A 27,725-nucleotide genomic window follows, 5' to 3' on the forward strand; every position below is an offset into this window, starting at 1 on the left:
AATGAGAACACTGTCTACAGGTACTGGGGACTGCAGAGGTCCAGTAAAATACTCCACCTGCAGCACTCAGAGCAGACCCAAGGAAGCCAGGGCATGAAAGGAGAGGCGGGCAAACACTAGGGGTTAAAAGGTTTAAACATGCCTGCAGGAACAGGGAGAGAAGGAAGTGAATGTGGTTTACCCAAAACTCGGGGTGCGTGAAAACCGTTATAGAGACCTACTACTTTTTAACTACATTTTAAAATGTAATTAAAAAAATAAATAAAAGAGTTTGGCTGGACGTGAACGTGCACACCTTTAATCCCAGCACTCAAGAGGCAGAGGCAGGTGGATCTCTGTTGAGTGTGAGCCCATCCTGGTCTACAGAGTGAGTTCCAGGACAGCCTGGGCTGTTACAAAGAGTTTTTAAATACCGAGTTTTGAACAGAGAATTTTGTTACAAAGAGTTTTGAATAAACAAAAACAAAACAAATAAATAAATGAAAGGAATTTGAACACAGGTATCCTGCATGTGTGGACAGTGACTGCCCCAGAAGACATAGGTTTTTAAAGGAAACTCTGAGCCAGGTATATGATACCTTAGTAGAGTTACTGGTCAAGCAGGCCCCAGAAACAGCTAAAAGAACACAAGCGATTGCCACTGCTCTTGGTTGCCCACCAGACCTAGAGGGGGAAACCCTTCTGCTGACACCACTACAAGCTTTGTTTGGAAGGCAATCAGGATAGAACTGATCTGAAAACTTCCTCTCTGGCTGGCTAGCTTCCATAGTGTCTGAAGATGCACTGCAGGTCACTAGGGAGAAAAGTCATCAACGGTATTACCAAGAGGTGAACCCTGAATACTGTAATACTGACCTTCCAGACAAGATGTGTCCATTGGTAAAAGAGTGGCATTAAGGTTATGGGGGCAAGTCACCAGTGACTGGAACTGAGGCTTGCTCCACAGGAGCAATTCATGCCTCGTACTGTAAACTGGTCAAAGGCCCATGGCTTGGGAGGTCATAGTCCCTATGTAGAAACCTACTACTGTTGTTCTGCTAAGCGGACACACTGGGAATCTGTCTTCTAAATATTTATGTTTCTACCCACAGATCAGTGCTGCCCTCTACCTTGGTCAGAGAAGCGTCTCTCTGCAGTGGGCAGCAGTAAACACAGAGACTCATAACTGGTCAAAGTGCTGAGAATAAGTGGCTGCTGAGTGCTCTGCCCTAAATGGGACACTGAGATCAAACGCCACCTCCTAGGGCTCAGGGAACAGCACTGAAGAGGGGACAGAAAGAATGTAAGAGCTGGGGGATGGGCAGGAGTGCTGTGAGGGGCTGTCTTTAGGATATGACACAGCCATTGTACTCATGAAACAGAGCAGCAAAGGTCCCGTGCACAGGACCTGTGCAAGATCAAGCCAACAAGGTTTATCACCATTCTGGCAGGCTGTGCTAACTGGACTCAGTAGGTTACAAAACACAAAAACAGAGTGCATTAAGGTGGGGAGGGGCATGCTGGGAGATGTCTGGGAGAATGGGCTGGGGATTTGGAAGAGCTGGGTTTAATTTAGATGCACTGTAAACATGTATGAAATTGTCAAAACAATAATAAAAGATATTCTTAAAAAAAAAAAAAAAAAGAAAGCAATGAACTGAAAGATGTAGAATACGAGAGCTAATAGGGCAGAAAGGACTCCGTGGGGGCCTGACAGAACGACCACACTACACGCTACACAAATGGGTGTATTCACTGCACTCCGGGTAAACCATGTAACAGTCAACACTGACCTCTACCTGACTCCCCACAATGACACACATGAAGTGTGCTAGACCAAGAATGGCAGAATCTCTGGGGCATGTAGGTGTTCACTAAAAAATTCAGGTTAACTATGCACTTGAGAATTTTTGAAATACAAAGGATTTTTAAAGAAAATAATGATAGGGCTTTTGGTTGGTTTTTTTTTTTTTAATCTCTGATTTATAGCAATGTCAGGAATGGCACAGTACCAATGAGGAGAGGGAAAAGTGGGTGGCCAGCACCTGCAGATAAGCCAGCAAGAGACTCCTGAATACCGCCTTGGGAAGACTGCTACAACACTGTCTGCAGACGCAGGGAGAGGGACACTAGGCAGTCGTTACGACTACAGTGTAATACAGACTATTCACCTGGTAGTGCTCCTGGGAGGTTGGCACATGACCTAGGCTTGCATCCCCAGCACACACATAAAAGCTGGGCTTGGCAGCCAGCATAGGTAGTCCAGTCTCAGGAGGTAGGAGAGGCACAACCAATTGGCCAGCTCCATGTTCATTGTGAGGCATGTCTTAAAACAACCAGGTGGAGAGAAACTGAGAAAGATGCCTAATATTAACCTCTGGCCTACACACATACCCCCCACACACATACACACAAACACATATACACCACACACACACAACTACATACACCCACACCCACATGAACACACACACACACACACACACACACACACACACACAACTACATACATCCACACCTACACACACATATACATGCACACACACATAAAAACCCATCTCTGGCCAGGCGGTGGTGGTGCATTCTTTTAATCCCAGCACTCAGGAGGCAGAGCCAGGCGGATCTCTGTGACTTTGAGGCCAGCCTGGGCTACAGAGTGAGATCCAGGACAGGCACCAAAACTACACAGAGAAACCCTGTCTCGGGGGAAAAAAAAAATCTCTGTATGTTTAAAGAGGAGCAGAGCCATGCCACTGCAGCTTACAGCTCAGGGCAAGGCTATTCACATCTCACTGGAAGCCCCTCTCAATTCTAAGCACAAGGGCCCTTACCTGCTTTGAGTAGCCCCCATAGATGGCAATGCTGCCCTGGGGGGTGACAGCCATCAGGCAGCCTGACCTGGGTGTGGGCCCAGCGCCTGAAGGGGACAGCTTGCTCCACAGGAAGGTATCCAGGCTGAAGGTGTACACGTCACTGTAGTAGATGTAGTCCCTGGTGGGAGAAAAGGACACAGGTCACCACAGAGATGACAGGGGAAGGCAGGGTCATTAGAGTGCACCAATTATACTGAAGGCAAACATGTGATTCACCTGGTCATCTGCTTTAAGTCTAAATCCAAATAAAAAGCTGCAGCTCCCGCATTTACAAAACAATCAGAAACAACTCCAGCCCCAATCACAGGGTAGTTTACTATGAACATTGTCTGTTTCCTACCCCAGTGATAACTGCAATCTTCATCTGGCTACTCTGTGTGACCATAAGCCAGACAATGAGTCTACCTGATCACAAGGCTGGAGACTGACCATTTGGTAAGAACTGAGGCAGGGATGGGCAGGGGCAGAGCACCCCACGCAGCCAAAGGACAGGAACAGAGTATTCACACCCACCACCCAAGCAGGACTGAGAGGCTCCACTTAATGCTCACTCTGCTCAGAGCCAGGGATTAAGACACCGACGCACTCAGCACACAGTCTGAGTCTTGGAAACAAAACAGAGAGGCTTGCTATTATGGGGTGAATGTCACAGAATGGACACTGTCCACAAAGAAGAGGCATGTGGAGGTTGGGACAACCACTGCTTCACACAGTGTAGCTGAATGACCCAAGCCTGGGCTCTACAGCCACTGTGAGCCCTGAAGGCTGCGGCGGGAGAGCAGGCACAGGCAGGCTCAGTCCTCGTATGCACAAGGCGGAGGGTGGAAGCTGCAGGGGCAAAGCTGGCACAAGGCTGGAGAAAGGCTAAGAAGCCATGGGGACTTCCAGCTGCCCCTCCAAGCCAGAAAGCCCTCTCAAAGAGCACATGAAGGATGGGAGCCCCCAGGGTTCCAGAAGACTTACTATAACCCAGTTTTCTCCGGTTTCAAACACCACTTTCAGTTATAAAAAAAAAAAAGAAGTCTACTCTGAACTGAAGATAAATAACAACCGTCTCAAGGAAAACTCAGAATGTGATATTTAAAAGTCAGGCTAATTTAATACAGATGGTGACTGCATTCATTGGAGGACTGTCATTTTGTCTGCATGCCTAAGTGCTTTCTAAATAGGTTTGTACTGAAAAAAAAAGGTTGATTTTCATTTATGTGTCCATGTCTGTGTGGGCGCGCAGGGGCTGGTGAGGGCATTAGACATCCTGGAGGTGAAGTTACAGGCAGTTAGTTGTGAGCTACCAGACATGAGAGGAGTGCTGGAAACTGAACTCAGGTCTCTAGAGGAGCAGCAAGTGCTCCTGACTAGTGAGCTAGCTCTCCTGCTCCCTAAAGAGTCTTAAATAAAATGACTAAGTTTTGAAAAAGGCTCTAATTTTAAAATGACTGCCCCACCCCCACCCCCAAAAAAACACTATGAAATGGTGATCAGCAATCTACAGGTCTGTAAGAGGGAAGGACTATGCTGGTTTCACACACAACCACGCACACTGTAGATGCTAACTTAATGTAAGAATAAGCCCATAATGCGAGAAATCCATGGGAGTCTGCTCAATAGGTAAAAGGAATTTATTAGGAAAGAAAACACACTAAAACAGAATAGGAGAATCGTCACAGGGCCCTGGAAGGCTCAGGTACCATCCCATGCTGTTCTGCCACGGGAGTCAGTCACCACCATCCAAGACCACGTGGGAGAGAATAAGCTGAATACATGGTCTCAGGTCTTAAGGGTAGCCCTGAGGCCACAGCCCAGGGGCGGGTACTTCAAGGTTATAGGTAAAACAGTTACCTGCTACTTCTCGAGGGGCTGTACCTCAAGGTCATAGGTAGAACAGACATCCACTACAAGCCCGTGATTTCCTTACTACTTCATGGGGCTGTCACACACTGTAGCTGTCAGGCTATGTAGCCATGAAGTTAGTGAGTGAACAGTGTTTCTACAGAGATCAGAATGTTTGGCCCATGCAACCTCTCCCTGTGCCCCAATCTGCTGTGTGTACCAACCTTGTGCTTTCATGGAAGCCACCAAAAAGAATTAACTGTCGCTTCCAAGCCACCATCCGATGTCCACTACGACCTGAAGGACCACCTGTTGATCTAAAATGAAGAAGATGAAAAAAACACTATTAAGTTAGATATTTACGTCGTTTTTTAAGGTTTACACATGGATTTCTTCTTTTTTTAGTATTTATTTGCACTTTTTGTGTGTGGGTATCTAGTTCACATGTACGTCTGTGTACTATGTGGGTGCCTGGTGCACTCAAGAGGCCAGAAGAGGACATCAGATCACCTGGGACTGGAGTTACAGCGAGTGTAAGCTGCCATGTGAGTGCTGGGAATTAAACCCTGGTGCTCTAGAAGAACAGCAGCAATCTTGACTACTGAGCTATCTCTTCAGCTCTTGATTTCCATTTTCAATACACTTAGTAAGTTATCTTCATTATCTCTTCAAATGACCAGAATCAGCCTGACAGTCCTGCCCAACGCTATAGGACTTCTGGAGGGGTAAGAGGTAGATCAGTGGTAGAATACCTCCCAAGCATGTGTGAAACCTTGGGTTCAATTCCCAGACAGAAAAGACTTCCAGAATAGCAGAATCTCTGACTTGAATAAATGTTTTTTAGGTAAAATATAATAGGTTAGATTCTGTCAAATAAAAAACTAAAAATACAGTATTAAAAAATATATAGGGAGGGGGCTAGGGATATGGCTCAGTTGTTAGGAATGTTATGCCCACATCATGAGCCCCCCAGAGACCACCAGGAGTCTGAATTCATATTCAAAAGCAAAGAGCCTTTATTGCAAGCTTGAGCTTGGGCTCTCCTTCCGTTCCAACACAGCAGTTGGGTCAGGGAGAGTCCTGAGCTCTGCTGAAGCAGGGTTTTTAAGGAGTAAAGGATGGGGATAGGGGAATTCTAGATTCAGATGGGGGTTTGAACTCCTGATTGAGTAGGAGTGAGGTAACAGTTTCGTCAGTGATTGACACGGGCGTTGCTGCAAGGAAATTGGCAACTGATATACAAGTGATGTAAGCCATCGTTTATGCTCTAGATAGAGCATTTAGTACCTGTTTGTCTCAATTCTAATTGGTCCCCTGCAGGGTACAGTTTGTGGCTTTTCCTGGTTATTGTAATGGTGAGGCCTAGTCCCAGTATTGTTAGTCTACAGCCTGTCATGGCTGCACTAATGTTAAGTTAGGCCTCTTCAAGGAGCACTGGCTGCTCTTCCAGAGGATCCAGCATCAATTCCCAGCACCCACATGGCAGTTCACAACTGTTTGTAACTCCAGTTCCAGGGGATCCAACACCTTCATACAGACACACATACAGACAAAAACACCAATGCACATCCCAGCACTTGGGAGGCAAAGGCAGGTATATCTCTATGAGTTCAAGGCCAGCCTAGTCTACAAAGCAAGTTCCAGGACAGCCAAGGCTACATATATGGAAAAACCCTGTCTCAAAAAACAAAAATAAAACAAAACAACAACAAAAAAATATATATATGAAAGCCAGGTATGGTAGCCCACACCTTTAATCCCAGCACTGGGGAGACAGAATCAGGCAGATCTCTGTGAGTTGAGACCCACCTGGAATACATAGTGAAATAGTCAATAAATAATAACAATAATAACAACAATAGTATTTTTAAAAGTAGGGGGTCAGGCCGGGCGTTGGTGGCGCACGCCTTTAATCCCAGCACTCGGGAGGCAGAGCCAGGCGGATCTCTGTGAGTTCGAGGCCAGCCTGGGCTACCAAGTGAGCTCCAGGAAAGGCGCAAAGCTACACAGAGAAACCCTGTCTCGAAAAACCAAAAAAAAAAAAAAAAAAAAGTAGGGGGTCAGAGCACTGGTTAAGACACTGGCTGCTCTTCCAGGGGATCCTGGTTAAATCACCATCATCTACACAGTGGCTTACAACCAACCTTCTCTAACTCCAGATACAGACACCTTCTTCTGGTCTCCATGGACACTGCAAGTGTTTACACACATACAGTCAAAACATTCACACATAGGCCGGGCAGTGGTGGTGCAAGCCTTTAATGGGGGGGGGGGGGGCTGCAGCAGATGGATCTCTGTGAGTTTAAGGCCAGCCTGGTCTACAGAGCTAGAGGCAGGGCAGGCACCAAATCTACACGAAGAAACCCGGTCTCGAAACCCCCACCCCTACCAAAAAAAAAAAAAATTCATGCACATAAATCTTACAAAAGAACCAGCACATAATAGGTCAGGTATGGTGGTGCACATCTTTAATCCCAAGTATTTGGGAGACAGAGGCAGGTGTATCTCGTGAATTAAGGTCAGCCTGGTCTACACAGTGAGTTCCAGGACAGCAATGGCTACATAGAGACCCCATCTCAAACCCCCTCTGATAGGGAAATGTCTTTTTGTGTGCTGTGAAAATATGTTGCTCTGATTGGTTGATAAATAAAGCTGTTTGGCCAATGGCGAGGTAGAATAGGGTTAGGCAGGACATTCTAACTAGAGAGGAAGGAGAAAGGCAGAACAGAGGGGATGCGAAGCAAGATGTAAAGATACTGGTAAGCCACAAGCCACGTGGCAAAGTACAGATTTATGGAAATGGGTTAATTTAAGATGTAAGATCTAGCTAGTGAGAAGTCTGAGCCAATAGGCCATACAGTTCATAATTAATTTAAGCCTCTGTGTGTTCATTTGGATCTGAGTGGCTGCAGGACAACGAGGATGCAAGACCTGGGTGGGCACAGGAACTTTCAGTTACACCCCTCACCAAAAAAAAGAAAAAGAAAAAAGAAGCAAAGAAAGAAATTTGAAACCTTAATAATATAGGCATAGGGAACTAGAGAGAGGTCTCAGTCTATGAAGTGACTGTCACACAGGCACAAGGAGCCAAAGGTGATCCCCAGAAATCAGGGTTTGTTTTTTTTTTTTTTTTTTTTAATGTTTTGTTTTGTTTTTTTGAGACAGGGTTTCTCTGTGTAGCTTTGGAGCCTGTCCTGGATCTCACTCTGTAGACCAGGCTGGCCTTGAACTCACAGAGATCCGCCTGCCTCTGCCTCCCGAGAGCTGGGATTAAAGGTGTGCGCCACCACTGCCCGGCTTGTTTTTTTGTTTGTTTTTTTTTTTAACTAAAAAACAAAAGCCAAAAAGTTCAGCCTAGTGGTGTGCACTTGTTATCCAAATGCTGGGATGGAGACAGGTAGATCCTGGGGCTGGCTGACCAGGCACCTCAACAACTGGTGAGCTCCAGGTTCAGTGAGAGACTGTCTCAAAAAGTATAGTCAAGAGGGTAAAACAAGACACCAAATATTGACCTCCTCTGGCCTCCACACACATATTACCCCCCACATACACACCAGACAAATAATAGGAGCAAAAATATAAACTTCCCCAATTGCAAGCTTAATTGGAAATTCCACTTTATTCTATCAGACAAAGTTGTTTGTTCGTTTTTAAAGAATCAGATTATGATATTTCATGTCACAGAAAAATGTTCATAAGAATGGAAGACACCGGCAGGTTACAAAACACATTACATAAGATTCTAATCCAGGATTCTGAGCAGTTTTATTATCGTCTGTCTTTCCCCAGTGAACACACATCACTCTGGTAAGTAGAAAGAGGGAAGTCAGAGAGGAGCGTGGGGACGGAAGGAGAGAGGTAGGAAGGAGCACCTGTCACTGCAGAAAAGCTGCTGGCTGGCTGCCAAAGGAGGGCACGGCTAGCAAGATTCACTGCAGCCTGCCTGCTCTGTAAGACCCTCCTACTTAGGAACCAGGGCCTCAACCCCCAGTGCAGTATTCTCCCCAGGCCTTCCCACTGCTCCCAAGTGGAATGCAGGAAAGTCAAACTGCCATGAGTGGTTACATACGGGCGGTTTTATGTAAAAATCCCAGAGTGGGGGCTGGCTCAGTGGAGAGATGGCTCAGAAGTTAAAAGCACTTGTGGCTCTTCTAGAAGATCAGAGTTCAGTTTCTAGCACCCACACTGGGTGGCTCACAACTATCTCTAACTCCAGCACCTGAGGATCCAACACCCTCTTCTGGCTTCCACGGGTACCTGAATCCACCTCCCCCCTCCAACTCCCCCCCAACACACACACAACAAATGAAATAAAACTTAAAAAAACAAAATCCCATAAACAGCAAGATTCCTAACAAATGCATCCACACAGAACCTCAACAATGAAAGGCTCCTGCCCCGAAGCCACCCTTCACGAGCATTTAGATGCAGCATTTGAAGCATACCACAAGAGTACCTGCTGGGGTCTTCCCTAGCTCAATCAAGAATGACGCTTGCCGGGCGGTGGTGGCGCACGCCTTTAATCCCAGCACTCGGGAGGCAGAGCCAGGCGGATCTCTGTAAGTTCGAGGCCAGCCTGGGCTACAAAGTGAGATCCAGGACAGGCACCAAAACTGCACAGAGAAACCCTGTCTGGGGGGGGGGGGGGGCGCGCGCGCGCACGCGGGGAGAATGATTCTCAAATGGTGATCAATACCTTCTCCTAGACACCATCCATATTCTAGCCACCCAACCTTCAGGCACCCTTTGGGTACTCTCATAACCAGTGCACCTTCTACTCTCAGGAAGAGCAGCTTTGGAGTCGTTTCCTTCACCCTTCTTTATAATCCTACAGAGAAAATCTTTTTAGATTGGGGGGATACACAATTCATCAACCAATTTATTTGCCTTCTTCTAGCTTTGTATTACTTGTAATCGAGTAAGCATGTTCTAGAGTCAAAATTCATGATTAAAAACAGCAAACATCAGTATCCAGGATCAAAAGAGCCAGTCTAGGCACACCATCACACAACATGCAGGCTTTCCAAAGCCAAGAGGACTATCTGGACCATACTGCAGAGGGGGCCTTGACTGTGCACATGGGAAAAGGCCACAATCCAGGGTGAGCAGACAGCACAGCCATGTTCTGCACAGGCATAAGACAAGAAAGGAACCGACTGCTCTGGCCAGAGGTCCGCTCCCACTCAGGAGTTCAGAAGGTGCTCCCGGCCCAACTGAAGCAGCACACTCACACACCTAATTACTACGGCACAGACACCAAGGAGACTGGGCATTCCCAGTGTCACACAGTGACAGAAGTCAAGGACACTGGAAAGCTGGCCACCTATGACCCAGAACCTTGGAGGCTTAGGCCAGGCTCCCAACAGCTTCCTGAACAGGAACCCCACCAGGTCATCCTCTGGCTGAGTCAGATGCTAAGGACACAACTCACTTGTGGCAGCAGCAGTGAAGTACCACTGTTCTGTAACTAAAAATAGAGGGAAGGGGCTATAAAAAGGTTCCATGTTCCCCTCTAGAAAAATCAAGCCACCCTCCCAAAAAGCCCATTTATATTCGAATCTCCAATAGGCTTTTCAATTGCTGTCAATCCTAAATATGGAGTTTTTTAAAAAAAATTAGCCTGCCCCACTCATCCAGAAGCCTATGTATAGCACAAAGACACACACGCAATGGTGTGGGCGCAGGCTCTTAGTTCTTCTGGGCTCTGCGCAGAATGGCATTCCCATAGGGCATGCTGCCAGCCGGCATCACCAACTCCACCACCGGCCACTGTGAGATATACATAGAGAATGTCCAAGCATCAGACATCAGTGCAGGCTTAGAGTGAACAGCCAAGCACTCAACACTAGTGTTCTGAGTTATGTTCATGTTTATACTTAGCACACTATATAGTACCCACTGTCCAAGGCCATGCCAAGCTTAGCAAAGGACTGAATTCTACAGGAATTCTGAGTTCAAGGTCACAGGGCCCATCACAGAACAGAAACAGTCCCTACTCCCATGGTGTGGTCACAGCATGGCCTAAATGGAGCTATGTGCAGCATGTCCTCTCTTTCAAGCCTTCAGACACCCATGCAGACAGACACCTTACCATACTTAGCTGTCAGCCCCAAGGAAACCACAGTCAGGTCAGAAGCCAGCCTCGAACACAGGAGGTCACCCTCTTAGCTTTCCTACAAATCAGTTACACTTTACCACATGGCCCTTGCTCCTTCCCAGTACTCACTGGCACAGCATGGGTTCACACCTGACTTCTCTTTGGATCAGGTTCTCAAGCACCACTCTTCAGAAAACCTTACAATGCTACAGAGCCAAGAGGTAGGTCTTCAGACACCCAGCACACCTGGCCACAGTGCAAAGGGCCAAAGGGCTTCTTCCATTCCCGGGAACAGGGTCTTCAGACCCAAGCTGTAACAAAGAACAACTCCTTGGAGGTATAACTGGTGCAATACTCCTGAAGTTACACCAGTAAGTGCGCCAGTTAGCCAAGCTAGACTCAGAATATCCAGCCTGTTGTTGCCCACTATCTAGGGTGAAAAGAAAGAAACTTCTCAGGAAAAGCCATGCAACACCAGGACTCTGGGACTTGCCATCATCACTGAAGGGCACAGTTTTAGCCAGCTCCTCCTCCACAGGGGCCTAAGCACACTTCCTCTCTAGACAACAAGTGGGCTGGGTACAGACTGAATATGGACTCCCTCCTCAGTCAGGAGACAAATAGCACACACAGACCACACACACTTTTACACTTCTAACCAATTTTTCTTATCTACTGAAGGCATTAATGCGTATGACAATGTAGAAATAACCCGAGTGCCCCTCCACAGATGAATGGATCAGTGGTCTATGGAATAAAACACTGACACACTCCAACATGCTGAACTGGGAAATCTCACGCTGAGTAATACAGCTAGACACTGAAGGCCACAGCATTTCAGGATTCCATTTACAGCCAGAAAAGGCAAGCTCAAAGACAAAGTGGGGACTGGGGGGCTGAGGAATAGAGTGGTTTCTTTTTAGGGGGCTAGAAATCCTTTAGACTGAGACAGCAGTATTGCCTGCACAACTGAACGTGTAAGAAACAAGCATACACTGTGCGTGTGTGGTGTTACACATGTGCACTCTTGAGCCTTTGTGTGTGCACATGGATCAATGACAGCATCTTCCTCAATCTCTCTCCATTTATCTAGACAGTCAGACACACACACAAATACAAGAGACACACACATACACAACACACACAAACACAACATACACAAATACAAGAGACACACATACACACAAACACAACACACACAAATACAACACACACACACAAATACAACACACACACAAATACAACACATACACACAAACACAACACACACACAAATACAACACACACAAATACAACACACATACACACAAACACAACACACAAATAAACACAACACACACACAAATACAACACACAAATACAACACACATACACACAAATACAACACACATACAACACAAATACAACACACATATACACAAATACAAAACACACACAAATACAACACACACACACCCAACATATTAAACACACCGTCCACCCAGATCAGAAGCTAATCTCAGATCCATCTCATATTCAAATGGAAGATTCCATCTGAACTGACCGGTATCTGGTGGGAAGCACAGAACTTTGCCCTCCCTGAACTGCTGGCTGCTTCCTAACATACTTCAGATCCAACACCAAGGCAAGTCTCCCCTGGCCAACCGCCATCCTAGACTGGGTGACATCCACTCCTGTTGGACAAACCTCTACAGTTCTGGAAGGCTCATTCCAAGCACCACCAAGGCCAGAATCAGAAACATGGACCCTGCACTGAGGTTGGCTTCCACAAGAGAACTGTTCATTCACTAATACTGCCACAGCTGTGGTGTCTGTCACAGTCATGAGGTCAGGGGGCAGCCAGGAAAATGGGAAAGCCCAAAAGCCAGGCATGGTAACCCATGATTTTAACCCCGGTACTTGTGAAGCAGAGGCAGAGGCAGTGAGTTTAAGGCCAGTCTGGTCTACAAAGAGAGTTCCAGTCTAGCCAGAGCGTCAGTGACATACTTCTGGAAAAAAAAAAAAAAGAGGGGATGGGGAAGAAAAGCCCTGTAACACCCCAAACCAAAAGGGTATCAGGAATCAGGCCTCTCAGGAGCTGGGACCTGGCACCTGAATGGAGGCATGGCTACATCCATCAAGGTTCTCAGACACACTGTTCTTTTGCATTTCATCAGGGGCCTTAAACACGGGTCAGGCTCAAATCAACACAAGGAGTGTGAACATCACAGACCCCTGACACAGTGACGCTGATTTGAGATAAAAAGCAACTACTAGGCATGCACACAGCAGAGTATGGCTGTACAGTGCTCACTCCTGACCTCCACACCTGAACTAGCTCAACTCCTGGATGGATCTGACTGGGGAGGCAAGGAATGAAGAAAAGACAGACATAGACACACACAAAAAGGCTGGGACTGGGTGGGCTGGGGTCTCTGAAGGGGAAACCACAGCACTCTGGAAGCTCAGAGTGCTTATTATACAGAGCTGAACAGGGAGATGGGGCTACTGCATACAGCTGAACAAGCAGGTAGGGTTATTACATACAGATAAGCAAGGAGGCGGGTTTTGTGGTATACAGCTGGATCAAGGAGATTGTTTTAGCTAATCTCAGTAGCAACAATCTTGTGACTATCTGGGGGAAGAAAGCTTTGGTGGACATTTTCTCCACACATTATTAACATCCACACATAGATCAGAGAAAGGAATTACTATCCTTCTCTGAGCCTCACCTCAGAGGCGTGGGGGTAGAGCTTTACCATTCTTCCATGGGTCAAAGGCTATGGGGTCCTGGACTTGGCTATTCCCATAGCAACAATGCACATTTCACTTAGGACTTTGGGCTTCCTAAAGGGACCAAGAATGACTTGTGAAATATCCATTACACCTGGCTACGAGGCAAATATCTCAAAGCACATCTGCTGGGTTTGCATCACACTCTCCCCTGATAACACCAGAGGCCATGCTGAGTCTGAAACTGTTGGCAAAGGCTCCTCCAACAGGGATTTGGACAAAAGACAAAAAAGCAGTAAAACACATAAACAATCACCTTTCTACCTGCCATGAGTCTGCAATTGAAACTGCGGGCTTAAGAATGGCAACTAAGCCATGGGTGGTGGGTGTGACTATAATGCCAGCACTCAGGAGGTGGAGGCAAGAGGGTCAGGAATTAAAGGCCCCTCAACATTCTCTCTAGTGACAGCCACACCCCTTCCAGTGGGAGTCCTGGGACCAGGAGACTTTACTCCCTGCCTAATATTGGTGTACTGCTTTATTAGCAGAGAGGACAGTACCATTATACTGTGGGATGCACATCCCTGCCAACAGTGCTTGGCAGCACCCAAAGAAGATGGAATCAGTAAGTCTGCTGGCAACTGGCCCTTCTGCCAGGCTCCTCTCTGCAGCAATTCTCATTCCGATACAGTAAGACAGAGACACAACACAGCAGAGGCTCCAGCAGAGAGAACCAAGCACCAGTACTGCAGGTCTGGCTTCCTGAGAACCATGAAGGTTCCTCCCTCCTCTGACCAGCTCTGCCATTTCTCCATCTGTCTGGCACAGGGCCATCTCCTGGTCTTATCATGACAGATCTCCATCAGGATCAGGTGACCTGCAGCAGGCCTGAACCCACACCGGAAAAGCAGCTGTGTGGAGAGGGGTGACTCGGGCCGACACACTGCTCGCTGCGCACCACCCCAAACAATGCCTCCACCAAAGCCCTGGCCCCCACCACACAGGAAAGCACCCTGCACCCTCCTTGCCCCACTCATAACTCAAATCCAATCAGGCACACAAGCTGAGGCCAGAGCTCAGGTTCCCATCCACAATCTTACCGAATCTGTTCCCAGGTCTTGGTGGCCAAGTGCAGGACCCAGAGATCCTTGTAATGGTAGAACTGCTCGCCATCAGGAGATGCAAACTCCCCACCAAAGATCCACAGCTGCCCACCACCCTGGGGCACCACCACAGCCTGTTAAAAGAAAGCAAACAGATTAGGTGAGCCATGAGACAGCACAGCCGGCCCCAGCATGACAAGGAGCATCAGCACCGTTCACCCAGATCTCAGGGACACCCTTCGCCACTGTCTCCTGCCTTCCAGAGGAAGCTTCTAGAACAAACTTCCCTAAGCATATTAATTATACTCAAAGTCCTAACACATCCATGTTTCCCTAGACAGCAAGACAGACATCTACTTACATTCAGACAACGTACTGTCCTATTAAATGAGCAGTTACTATAACTTAACATAGGTTCTCAATCAGCAAATACCATTTCTGTTTATTAAATAACCATAAGGAAGCACTTCAGTGTTGTCTTTATTATTAGTTATGTGTACATGAGGTATATGCATGTGTGAAAGTATGAGGTATAAACATGTGTGTGAGTCCTATGCACATGTAAATGTATATATGGCATATGCACTTGTGTGATATATAATCACAGGGTATAAGGTGTATGCATGTGTATATGTGAGGCATATGCACATGTGTAGATATAAGGTATGTGGACATGTATGTGAGGCATATATACCTATGTGAGGTGTATGCACATGTGTATGAGTACATGAAATGTATGCACGTTTACATGTGTACATACATGTGTACGAGTGTATTGAGATTATATGCACATATGTATGTGTGTGTAAGGCATATGCACATGTGTGGATGTGAGGTGTGTTTACATGTACATGTGTATGTGTGTAAGGTATGTGCATATGTGTGAGTTCGAGGTATGTGGACATGTATGCAAGTCATATGCAACTGTGTATGTGCACAAGGATATATGTAAGGTGTGTGCACAGGTGTATGAGTGTATGAGGTGTAAACACATGGGGGGGTTGCACTTGCCTGTGTGCGGGTGCAGAGGTAGGAGGAGGATGCCGAGTGTCCTGTCTATCACTCTCTACCTTATTCTCCTTAAGACAGGATCTTTCACTGAACCTGGAGTTGGGCTTGCGTAGCAAGTTCCCGTGATCCTTCATCTCTGCCACTGACAACACTGGGTCACAGGTGCATGTGAACCACGCCCATATGTTTACATGGATGCTGGGGTCCTAACTCAGGGCTTCACGTGCAACAAGAGTGCATTCTTACCCTCAGAGCCGTTTCCCCAGTCTGCTTCAGTCCATTTAACCCATTCCTAGGCTCTACAACACATCTAAAAGTGCTTCACAAAAAAGCATGCACATGACATGAGGTATTTGTAGAACGCTAATATTTATTTCTAAATATCTAGAGGTAAGGATTGCTGTTTGTCTGAACATTCTCTGCAAAACTCACTTTTTTTCCCCTCTGTCTGTGTAACAGCCCTGGCTATCCTGGAACTCGCTCTGTAGCCCAGGCTGGCCTCAAACTCACAGAGATCCATCAGCCTCTGCCTCCTAAGTGCTGGGATTAAAGGCGTGCCCTACCACCGCCCGGCCCAAAACTAACTTCTTTAAAATAAAAACAAAGCCTCACATAGCCCAGGCTAGTCTCAAACTCATTATGTACCCAAGGATGGCCATGAGCTTCTGATCCTACCTCCATCTCCTGAATGCTGGGATGGCAGGCACACCTACCTACCACACCCTATACAGCACTAAGATGCTGGTACCTGGACACTAGGCTGTCTGTCTCCCAACCTGTGAAGAATAAACTACTCTACCACAGCACTGTGTTATCTACAGCAGCACAAATACACAATAAAACTAGAAAAGGCCGACAAAAGCGTGAAGGTAGGGCCTGTAGGTTCCCTCTGCAGGGACTTTACTGTCCCAACCAGTCCAGCCCAAGGACCCACGGAGAGCAGAGCAATGCTACACCAGCACCTCAGCCCCAAAGTATCAAAGCTGAAGCTTCCACCATTGTTCATCAGAGCTTGGCAACCAAAAGGATGAAGCAGGAGCCACAGTGCCAATTGGGGTCATGGGATGGGCTCCCCTGGAGACTCGGTGCACAGCCCGAGATGTTGGTAACATCTGTGCAAAGAATGGACCCACCTATTGCCAGGCAGCGCTGCACACCTTTAATCCCAGCACTTGGGAAGCAGAGGCAGGCAGATCTATCTTTGTGAGTTCAAGAGCCAAAGCTACACAGTGAGATCCTGTCCAGTTACTTAGCCCCAGGCTCTTTTCTCGAGCCTGCAATCTGAGAAGCAAGCTAAGCAGGGAGGCCATGGGACTCTTGCCAAGACCAGAACCAAGACCAAGGCCCACCATGCAGCGAAGAACTGCCAGGCCCAGGTCTGCCTCCTCAGCCACAAACACAGAGAGTGGCAGGCAGCCTTCTGGGCTCCTTGTCACCACCTATAAAACCCTTCCTAGATACACGCACCTGGCTGGTTTTATAGTCAGTGACTGGAAGTGGCCTCTGCGGAGTGGGAACAGACACATTTCTTTGGAAACCACAGTGTGTCCTTTAAGCATCCCTCCATTGTGGGCACCATGTCAAAGTCCTTAAGTCAGAAGAAACACTTTCAGGAATGTGAGCCGCATGTGGGTGCTGGGAACCAAACTCATGTCCTCTGGAAGATCGGCTAGTTATCTTAACCACAGAGCCATCTCTCTAGCCCCACAGCACAGTTCTTAAGAAGGTACCTTAAAAAGCCACTAAAGAGGTAAGGCAGGGTGTTAGATCCATCATACAAACCTAAGTCCTAAGAAGGGAGGTGGCTATACTAACTCCAGAACATAGGTCATCAGGGATACATCAGTGAGTTCATGGAAAACCTGAATGCTAGTCAGGCAATACAGCTGGAGGACACAGTCTTTTCATCAAGAGACCACATGGGGCCACGAGATAAACTTCAAACAGGATGAATCATGAAGGTTTCCTTGAAATAGAATGAGACTCTAACAACAAAAAGCTATCTGAAAAAAAATTCCAACATATTTGTAGACTAAGTAACTGCTAAATTCTGTAACCCACAGATCAAATAACATATCCAAATACATCAGAATGATCTAGATTCACTCGACCACATGAAAACACAAAACACCAAGTGTATGCAGGACAGAGCTGCAGCCACATGTGGTGGGATTTGCAGTTTTACATGCTTCTAGTAAGAAGAAATAAGAGGAGGTAGGAAGAGGGGAACAAAGAAACCATCAACTACTAAAGTGATTGAAAAGAAAAAGTAGTGTTCAGTCAGATGGCTCAGCAGGTAAAGGTGCCTGCCACCAAACCTGGTGACCTGAGTTCAATCTTGGGAAGCCACGTGCTGAAAGGAGAACTGATTCCCCAAAAGCTGTCCTCAGACCTCCAAATGTGTGCCATGGTAAATACACACACACACACACCAATGTAAAAAAATTTAAGTTAAAAAAATACATATACAGGACTAGAGATGCCTCAGCAGTTAAGAGCACTGGCTGCTCTTCCAGAGGATCCAGGTTCAATTCCCAGCAACCACATGGAAGCACACAACTATCTGTAACTCTAGTTTCAGGGTATCTGACACCCTCACACAGACATACATGCAGGCAAAACACCAATGCACAAAGCTGGGCGCTGGTGGCACACGCCTTTAATCCCAGCACTTGGGAGGCAGAGCCAGGAGGATCTCTGTTAGTTCAAGGCCAGCCTGGTCTACAGAGCGAGATCCAGGACAGGCACTAAAACTACACGGAGAAACCCTGTCTCGAAAAACAAAAAAACAAAAAACAAAAAAAACCACCAATGCACATGAAATATAAATTTAAAAAATTTTTAAATACATATACAAATAGGGGAAAAAAATCTATGAATTCCACATTTGAAAAAATAAATAAATAAAACAACATAGGAACCCAATGCATCAGTTCTTCACTTGGGACTTAATGTTGAGATGTTTGACCACGTGGGATTTCTCTACCATCTTTCAGGGAGCTTTTGAAACTGTTAGCTGAGAGGGAGTTCAAGAAACCATTCCTCAACAGCTTCAAACCAGATGCATCCTTCTTTCCTTTCTTTAACATTCCATCATCACATCATTCGGAGCAGAGGCTCATTCCCTTCTCACAGGTGAAGAGACCAGTGCAACGAAACTCAGTAAAGTGTCCAGGGAAGATGGCAGAGCCCAGGCTGGCGGCTCCAGCCTCTCATTCCAGCATGCAGGAGGCTGAAGGCAGGAGGATGCCCTGAGTCCAAAACAAACCTAAGCCACAGTGTGAGACCCTGTCTCAAAGACCCAGACGGATGTAGCACGAGGGAAGCAGGAGGTGGCCTGTCATCTGTAGATGACTCTGGGACAGACAGTTCTGGCATTACCTGATGAGCACAGCGCCGTGGAGGTGGGCCAGGGATGTCAACTTTCGTCCAGGTGTCCTTTCTGATACTGTAGACGTAGAGGTCATTATACATGAAGGTCTGCAGGAAGGAAGTGGATCAGCCACACCACACATGACATGCACACAGCAATGACAACAACAGTGCATGCTCCAGGAAGCTTGTACACTAGTCACCCAGTGCAGACAGGCCATGTGCAAGCCCCAAGACTGTCTGAGAGGACATGACAGATGCTCCCGACTCGCCTCAGGCTTGAGTCTCAATGAATTTATGAACAGGCAAAAATACTAAATGGAAGATGCACTGTGTGCCTAACCCATCAGACCTCCCCCTCGCAGCCCTCTCAGCCCAGCCCACCTTAACATGGGTTGGGAACACTAGCCTCAGAACGGCTGGCGGTCATCTACCACGCCACCTGTCATTTTAAAGCACTGCCACATCACAGAGCCCTGCTGCCTGACGACAGTGGCTGCAGATCACTGTCTTTCATCACTCTAGACTTAGAGCTCACACACAAGACCCTTAAGTCAGGGACCAATGTCATCACGCCCATTGACTCCTCAGGTCCCAAGAGCCTCCGCGGCACAGCAAGACTCATCAGTCTCTGAATTTAAACCAGTTTTTAAGGGCATGAGAACACAGAGAGTGAGCTGGACAAGTGAGGTGACACTTGGAGCTTGTCACAGGCTACTGGAGGAGCCTACGCTTTCAACGGCTTTCCTTCCACACGCCAAACCTCAGGGTTTTCTGGCCCCCCAATTCACCGGCACTTTCTCTATTCAAGAGCACTCTGTGCACACGTATGGCCCAGTGGAGCTAGGGACCCCTGCAGCACTGAAGCCCCCACTGCCAGTCCCTGAGGGATCCTGGTGGCTGGCCAAGCACACGCACATCAGGCCTGACACTGAGAGTGTGGGAAGTACAAGAGGGACGTAACAGGACAGAGGCCTGCTTCTATCACCAATTTAAATTTACTTCAAGTGAGCCCTGAAAAAGTTGGGAGGAAAAGAAAAACATATATACTTTACTTTTTGGCCATTGAAATATTCACCTCCGAAAAGGATTAATTCATCTTTCTCAGGGTGAGCAGACAAGGAGGCATTTAACCTGCAAGACACAAGCCACAGAGGAGCAACATCAGAGAACTGACACCATGCTAAGAACAGACTCTCCTTCCCTTCCTTAACCCCTCAGAGGATAGGACCCAAAATCACCCTGCTACCGCCGATCTGTGTGTGTGTGTGTGTGTATACACATATATATATATATGTGTATACACACACACACATGTATATCTATATGAATGTATGTACACACACATAATTAAATCACAATCAAAATTGTACCGAGTCCAAGGTTAGTAAGATGGTTCAGTAGACAAAGGCTCTTGTGGCTAACCCGTCCCTGATAACCTAATACTCACTACTCACATGACAGGGAGAACTAACTCTCACAAGCTGTCCTATCACCTCTATATGTGCACAGGGACAGATGTGCATGCACATACTCACATATTCACACACAAATAAATAACCAAAGGTCCAAGTTCGCTACTCAAGGACTTCAGTATGAGGCCCAACACCATCGACAGAAATCACTAACACTCCCTACTTACTCACACAGGAACAGAACAGCTGTGGACAATGTGTATATCCGACTATGGAAGCAGAAAGCTAGAGCAGATGCGGTGGCCATGGGAACAACCCTGCAGAAGCCCAGTTCCCAGAGCCTGCACAGTGATGTGTCCCAGTGAGGACCACTCTAGAAGATGCTTCTCAGAAGGTAAATGGGTAGTAAGGTCGAGTTGTGTCTGGGGACTCGGAACTCTCTATTCATCTCTTGGGGATTTACTGTGCACAGAACATTTCTCAGGTTGAGAAATTCTTCAGTGAAGAAACCAGCATTGAAAACGCAACAGCACAGAGGCAGCTGACAGTCGCTCAGAAGCAAGGCCCAGAACTGACATGGATCTGAAGTGCCAGTGCAGGCTGGACTCATCGCAGCGCTGTTCACAACCACCCAGTGCAGAACAGCCAAGACGCTACAGATGTGTGGACCAGCCAAGTGTGACACATGACGACAGGGGCCTAGGCATTCCTAGGAAGGAATGGGGTTCTGAAGCACACTATGCTGTGGATGAGCCTCTGAGACACACTGAGTGGAAGAAGTCTGTCCCCAAACACAAACGCCACACCGCTCTCTGTCTGAGAAATCTCTAGATAGGCAGGTCCACAGTGACAGGAGCAGCTGTCTCTTAGCAGGGAGCAGGGAGCATTTTAAAGCTGGACAGTGTAGGAAACTGCACAGCACAGCAATGTAAACATAAGCAATCCCGATGAACTCAAGTGAAAAGGACTGAGGCGACACACTTACGTCACAAGTGTGAAACTGGGGGTGTGGAGGGCATAATCAGAATCGAATGCACATGGCATGGTCAAAGAATAAGCTACATAATAATGTAAAGAACAGTGTCCCAAACTCCTGTCACTCCAAATCTTACACAACCCAGTGCTAGGGCCTCCTCTGCTGGTAAGCCACAGTCGGCCTATACATTATACATTCTTGTTATGGTTTGGATGTAAACTTTCCAAAAGGCTCGGAGGTGAAAGGCTTGCTCCCCAGCAGGTAGCAATCCTGAGAGGTGAATGGATCAGGAAGAGGGCGACACATTAGTCACTGCTGGAGGAGTAAGTCACTGGAGTAGACTTCTAAAGGCGCATCTTTGCCGAAGCCTCTTCCATCCCGTTCCCGGTCTTCATGAGGTGAGCAGCTTTGCTCCTTCACATCATTTTGTTCTGCCTTTCCGAGGAGGCCAAAACCATGAGCTCTGGTAACCCTTTCCTCTCTTAAGCTGACTCTCAGAGAAAGAAAGGCTGAGTAACATGGTTTGAAACCCCAACTGAAAGGTGGAAGGTCAGAAAATACTTAGGTCATCAAAGAAGATGTAATCTCATCAGCTCACTTCCACCTCCTGTTCCCGGCCTCCAGGAAGCATTCTCTGCAAGCATTTTTAAACTATACCCTGACATTAAACCTAACTCTGGGTCAATGTTGATTTAGAAAAGTTCCAAATCATCATCAAAAAATAATAATCCACATTCAGAGTGAAGACGAATCATCTGCACTCTGAGTAGATTCCTGAGTGAAGGTGTCAGGCTTGCTTCAACAATCAGATGGGTCCAGCCAGCACACCAACTGAAGAGAAAAGTAAAAGCCAGTCCCAGCAGAAATCACCACCACCACTTCACTCCAGGGCTCAACACTGATTCCCTCCCATATCAGAGGGATTCAGGCTCTGGAGCCATCACTGCACCTAATTATCATATCCCCAAGAGCCCCATCTTGGGCTTCCACTCAAGCAACTTATGGCAGGACAAGCTCAATCCCAGTCTGGGAAAATGAAGCACTCATTTTTCAACCAAACAAAATGGGGCTAGAGGCAGAAAGGCTTACACACTTTCTCTACACGAACAATAGAGCTTATTATACAGTTTCCCTACACCAAATGACAGTCCATGAAGGCACTGGCCCTTTCCTGAGGATTCTGAGCTTCAGCTAAATAGCACAGACAAGTATTAGAGGGCCATAAATCAAATTAAAAAGGATTCAATGTTAGGACCTGGAGGAAACAATCCAATGGAGACCAAGTTGTTCATTCAGCCGATTTTATAAGTGTATGAATCCACAAAAGCCTTGGGACCTTTCTCATAAGTTATAAATTCACTTAGAATGGCAAATTTAGAGTTTCTGTTTAAGAAGCTTTGCACATGTAAATAAAAAAGCATTAAGAACAGCAAAAACCGGGCGGTGGTGGGGCACGCCTTTAATCCCAGCACTCGGGAGGCAGAGCCAGGCGGAACTCTGTGAGTTCGAGGCCAGCCTGGGCTACCAAGTGAGCTCCAGGAAAGGCGCAAAGCTATACAGAGAAACCCTGTCTCAAAAAACCAAAAATAATAATAATAATAATAATAAATTAAAAAAAAAAAAAAAGAACATCAAAAATCTGTGGTGCTCTTCAGTCTACACCCATGACACATTCTTAAAATACTTGAGAACCAAAGGGAAGCTCACTGTGGCCATGTCTTTGTCACAGTCTGTGGCAAGGGAATGTGAGAGACCACCTCCCCATGCCTCTGTAGAGCAGGATGACAGACAGCTCTTCCTAGTGTTGGGGAGGGAGAGGCTGGCAGATCTCTGAGTTCTGAGGCCAGCCTGATCTTCAGAGAGCATTCCAGAACAGCCAGGGTTACACGGAAACCCTGTCTCAAAACCCCCTAGCTTTCCCCCCAAAAAAGGAGAAACGAAGCTTGCTCACTTACCGTGGAGTGGGTGGAGAACATGGCGTCTCTGTGACCTGGGTCTTTTTGGCATCCAGGGTCTGGAAATGGGCTATGAGGGCCTCCAGATCTTCCTAAAGATACAAACATACCTACATGTGAGACTGTCTAACCTGTCTTAGAATTAAAGGCATGGACAGCTTTTTTCCCATAGACTGGGATCCAATCACACCTGAGTCCTAATATGCGTCTGAAAATACACAGAACTTGACACATTCAGAAAATATTTATTGTGTCACCAATGACAGCTTTTCTGTAGGTGCAGATGCATACACCGCCCCTCCTACCAACCAAAGGTTTTCTATGAAGGGGATCTCACTCTGGCCACACTGCCTTCAATGGCCTCTGACAACCTGTTTGTGCCAACAGCCCGCCTTGCTGTCTACACAGCCGTGCCTGGGATTTCTCTTGCTTACCGGTTTTCAGCTCCCACTCCCATCCCCATAACATATGAGCTCCAGGAGAACAGGCCTTAAGTCCTTCGAAGCAATGCCCGAATGACAGGGCCCAGTGGTGACCTGTAGTCTACCACTCACTAGCCCCTACTCCCCAGCTGTGACCATAGACCTAGACAGTAAGGTATCAGTTCACAAGCATACTGGACAGCCCATCTTTCCCACACACCCCCAGTGCCCTCTCCCCTGCATTTACTAGGTTGGCCTAGCTTGCTTTCTAGTGCTGTGATCAAAAGCAACCTGGGGAGGAAAGAGTTTATTGCATCTTACAGCTTATATTCCATCATGAAAGGAAGTCAGATCAAGAACTCAAGGCAGGAACCTGGGGGCAGGAAATGAAGCAGAGACCAAGGAGGAAAGCTACTTATTGGCTTGTTCCCCCCGTGGCTTGCTCAGCTTACTTCCTTAACAACCCAGGACCACCTGTCTAGGTATGGAACTGCCCACAGTGGGAGTGGGTTAGACCCTCCTACATCAATTACTAAGCAAGACAATATCCCCACAGACTTGCCTATAAGCCAATTTTTTAAATGTATTATTTTATGTGTGTAGGAGTTTTGTCTGAATGTTTGTCTGTGCACCATGTTCGAAAATGGTGCCCACAAAGGCCAGACAGTTGTGAGCCACCATGTGGGTGCACAGAATCAACCCTGGATCCTCTGAAAGAGCAACATATGCTCTTAACGGCTGAGCCACCTCTTCAGCCCTGTACAGGCCAATCTTATAGATGTATTTTCTCAATTGAGGTGCTCTCTTCCCAGGTTATGAGGATGGGAGCCCAGGAAACCCTGTGCCTGGCAAACCACTGGGCAAACCCTGGTCATCACAGCTGCCCCATGGGAGAAAGACCTAAGACAAAGTGCCAGCACCGCACTTAGCCCGAAGTTCAGCGCTGATCCATCTGCAGTTCCTGGGATAATAGGTGTGTGGGAAAATATGATAGTGGGGGCCACCACCTACTGTTATGGAATACCCCACAGTTCCAACGACTTGTTTGATTACTTAATCCTACTTGTGCCTCAGAGCGGTGGTGCCATAGGCCTTTAGTCCAGTACTCGGGAGGCAGAGGCAGGAGGATCTATGAGTTTGAGGGTAGCCTGCTCTACAGAGTGAGTTCCAGGACAACCAGGGCTACAAAGAAAAACCCTGTCTCAAAAAGACATTAAAAATCCTAAAGCGGGCCGGGCAGTGGTGGCGCACGCCTTTAATCCCAGCACTCGGGAGGCAGAGCCAGGCGGATCTCCGTGAGTTCGAGGCCAGCCTGGGCTACCAAGTGAGTTCCAGGAAAGGCGCAAAGCTACACAGAGAAACCCTGTCTTGAAAAACCAAAAAAAAAAAAAAAAATCCTAAAGCGGCTCACTCCCTAAGACTGTTGAAGGAAGTGCTCTCCTTTAAAAATAAATAAATAAGCGCAGTATAGTTAAGACTTTACTCCCAGACCGCACATCCGGACAAAGTAGGAGTCACTCAACTTCAGGTTCTCCTCCACTTAATCTCGACCAGAAAGGGAAGCAAGCAGAACCGAATGGCGTCCGGGACAGATCTGATGTTCAAAGGAAGGTGGGAGAGAGCGACCAGGTAAACGAGGAGTGCCGGTGCTGCGGAGGGACGCGGGAGAAACGGGGAGGCCTGAGGGCGCTGGGATCGGCCAGGCCAGCCACCCACAGACCCCGGGCCCCACTCCGGCTCCCGGTCTCCCACCCGCAGTCCCAGACCACGCCTCCCTCCACGGCCCGGCCCTCCATGCCCCGCTCACCTCCTCCTTCCGAGAGCGCTTGGACACCTTCTTCTCCATCTTGGCGGCCGTCTTAACCGCGCCGCGGCCCTTCTTCTCTTTCTTGCCTTTCTTGCCCATCGTGCTGGTTCTGAAGCGGCACCTGGAGACGACGGAAGGAGAGCAAGCGGCGTTCTGCCCAGACGGAAATGAGCGCGCGCTAAATAAAGGTCACTTCCTGTCCGTTTCTCCGGTGTTCCGTCGAGCAGCCAGCTCAACGAGTATTTGGGTCCGCCAGCCGGTGCGTCTCGGTCCGCTTTAGTGCGTGGCTGCTCCCGACTACACTAGCTAGTTGGGTGACTCTAAACTAGACAGGAGCAAGCGGAATTCTGGGGGTCTCATTTCCCAGGGAGCAAGCGGAATTCTGGAGGTCTCATTTCCCAGAGAAATTTCCATGCACTTAGGGGATTCCTGACCCTAGTTAAGGCAGCCCCATTTCCTACACAAGTAAAATGTGCCAGGCAATATCAGGCTTTTTAGGCACTGCCCTGAGCAAGAGAACAGCCTTTGCCCTTCTGCCGGCGTGGCTCCGCTCTGGACCGACATGTCTCTCCATTGCAAGGCTTGGGCTGGTGATGTCAATCTACCCTCCCAATGGTGCTCAATTTATGGTATGACAAATATGTGATAGGAAAATATGCTCCAGAATTTGACTCAAATGGCAGAGTGGAAGACGGATCCTGCAGTTTAAAAAAGCAGAGTGAAAATGCTTATTGCCTAGAGTGTCATTTTTGGGCTGTACTCACGGAATGCCGCAAAGCAAGAGCAAGGGCAAGCAAAATATCGACAAAGGGAACGCAAATGATCTTCCTTCTCTATTGGAACGCAGCCAAAGCACAGCCTTTAAAGAAACTGCCTTAGACCTGGCCAACCACTGATCACTGAAGCTCCGAGGAGGCATGAGCTCCCAACACTCAAGATTTTTCCATAAACCTAGTTCTTTTTTTTTTTTTTTTTTTTGGTTTTTCGAGACAGGGTTTCTCTGTGTAGCTTTGCGCCTTTCCTGGGACTCCCTTGGTAGTCCAGGCTGGCCTCGAACTCACAGAGATCCACCTGGCTCTGCCTCCCGAGTGCTGGGATTAAAGGCGTGCGCCACCACCGCCCGGCCATAAACCTAGTTCTTAAGAAGAAAAAATACTTTTAAGGAAAACAGTGGTGTTGTGTGATTTTTCCCGAAGAGATACACAGAAACAACTTTTCACCCCAAATAGGATGTCAAAAGATAAAAGAAATGCGCTCGTTTTGGCAGCAGATAAACTAGAATTGGAGCGATACAGGGATTACCATGGGCCCTACGTGAGGCGTTCCATATTTTTCAAAGCTGAAATTGAGATTGTTATCCTCAGAAAGCTCTTCTGGGCTGGAACCTATGGCAGTGCTGTTCTAACTCACCCAAAAGGAAAAGCCAATCAGGACAGTATTTTTGCCAGTCAAAACCCATTGGGGTTTGGGGGGGGGGAGGTATCTAGGAGGAGTTTCTGGAGAGGAAAGAACCTGATCAAAATATATTATATGGTCAGGCAGTGGTGGTATATCCCTTTAATTCCAGCTCTCAAGAGGCAGAGACAAGCAGATCTCTGAGTTCGAAGCCAGCCTGGTCTACAAAGTGAGTTCTAGGACACAGAGAAACCCTGTCTGGAAACAAAACAAAACAACCAAAAGTCCCACCTAGCACGGGTGGGTGACGATCATAAAAACAGTATCACTAGTGTCCCCAGGCAACCTCCACCTCCTGTGTCGTCTCGAATACACCCGTAAAGCACTTGCAGCTGAGGAGGCAAGAGGGAGTGGTGGCTGGAGAGTGGTCTCTCTCTTGCGTGAGAGTCTTTTGGTACTCTCCCCTCCTACAAGAGAATGTTAATAGGCCCAATTTTGTGTGAGCATAAGAACAGTCTCTGTTTTCCACAATATATAACAGCACTCCCTCTTTAGGCCTGTGAAAGGGAGAGTGTACTCCCTGTGGAAGGTTTAGAAGGATCTAGAAGAGGCAGGGATTTATGCTTTTATTATCTGGAAGAATCTCAAAGCTAAATTGGAAAGCTCTTGGATGAAACAGGTCACAGTGATTCACAGGAGGTTGAAATTTTCATTACCAGGAAAGAAGCAGAATAAAACAGTTCTAGGTTGTTGGGGGGGGGGGCTGTTTTTGTTGCTG

At 47.3% G+C, this 27,725-nt stretch overlaps 1 protein-coding gene across 2 annotated transcripts in view; it reads right to left on the reverse strand.

Annotated features, from left to right (window-relative positions):
• Positions 1-25,748, reverse strand: part of Klhdc4 (kelch domain containing 4) — a 32,323-nt gene extending 6,575 nt beyond the window's left edge. Inside the window, exons 1-7 of one of the 2 annotated variants that reach the window (XM_006990137.3) lie at positions 25,553-25,748; positions 23,324-23,415; positions 20,033-20,111; positions 18,987-19,085; positions 14,592-14,728; positions 4,907-4,999; positions 2,811-2,970 (exon numbers count right to left, since the gene is read on the reverse strand). In XM_006990137.3, coding sequence (XP_006990199.1) covers positions 2,811-2,970; positions 4,907-4,999; positions 14,592-14,728; positions 18,987-19,085; positions 20,033-20,111; positions 23,324-23,415; positions 25,553-25,651 — 759 coding nt within the window. In that variant the 5' untranslated portion in view covers positions 25,652-25,748. The remainder of the gene's footprint in view (positions 1-2,810; positions 2,971-4,906; positions 5,000-14,591; positions 14,729-18,986; positions 19,086-20,032; positions 20,112-23,323; positions 23,416-25,552) is intronic. The other variant, XM_016008464.3, reaches the window with a different exon arrangement.
• Positions 25,749-27,725: the final 1,977 nt, after the last annotated feature.

Source organism: Peromyscus maniculatus, chromosome 5 (assembly GCF_049852395.1).
Source record: "Peromyscus maniculatus bairdii isolate BWxNUB_F1_BW_parent chromosome 5, HU_Pman_BW_mat_3.1, whole genome shotgun sequence".
NCBI classification, from domain to species: Eukaryota; Metazoa; Chordata; class Mammalia; order Rodentia; family Cricetidae; genus Peromyscus; species Peromyscus maniculatus.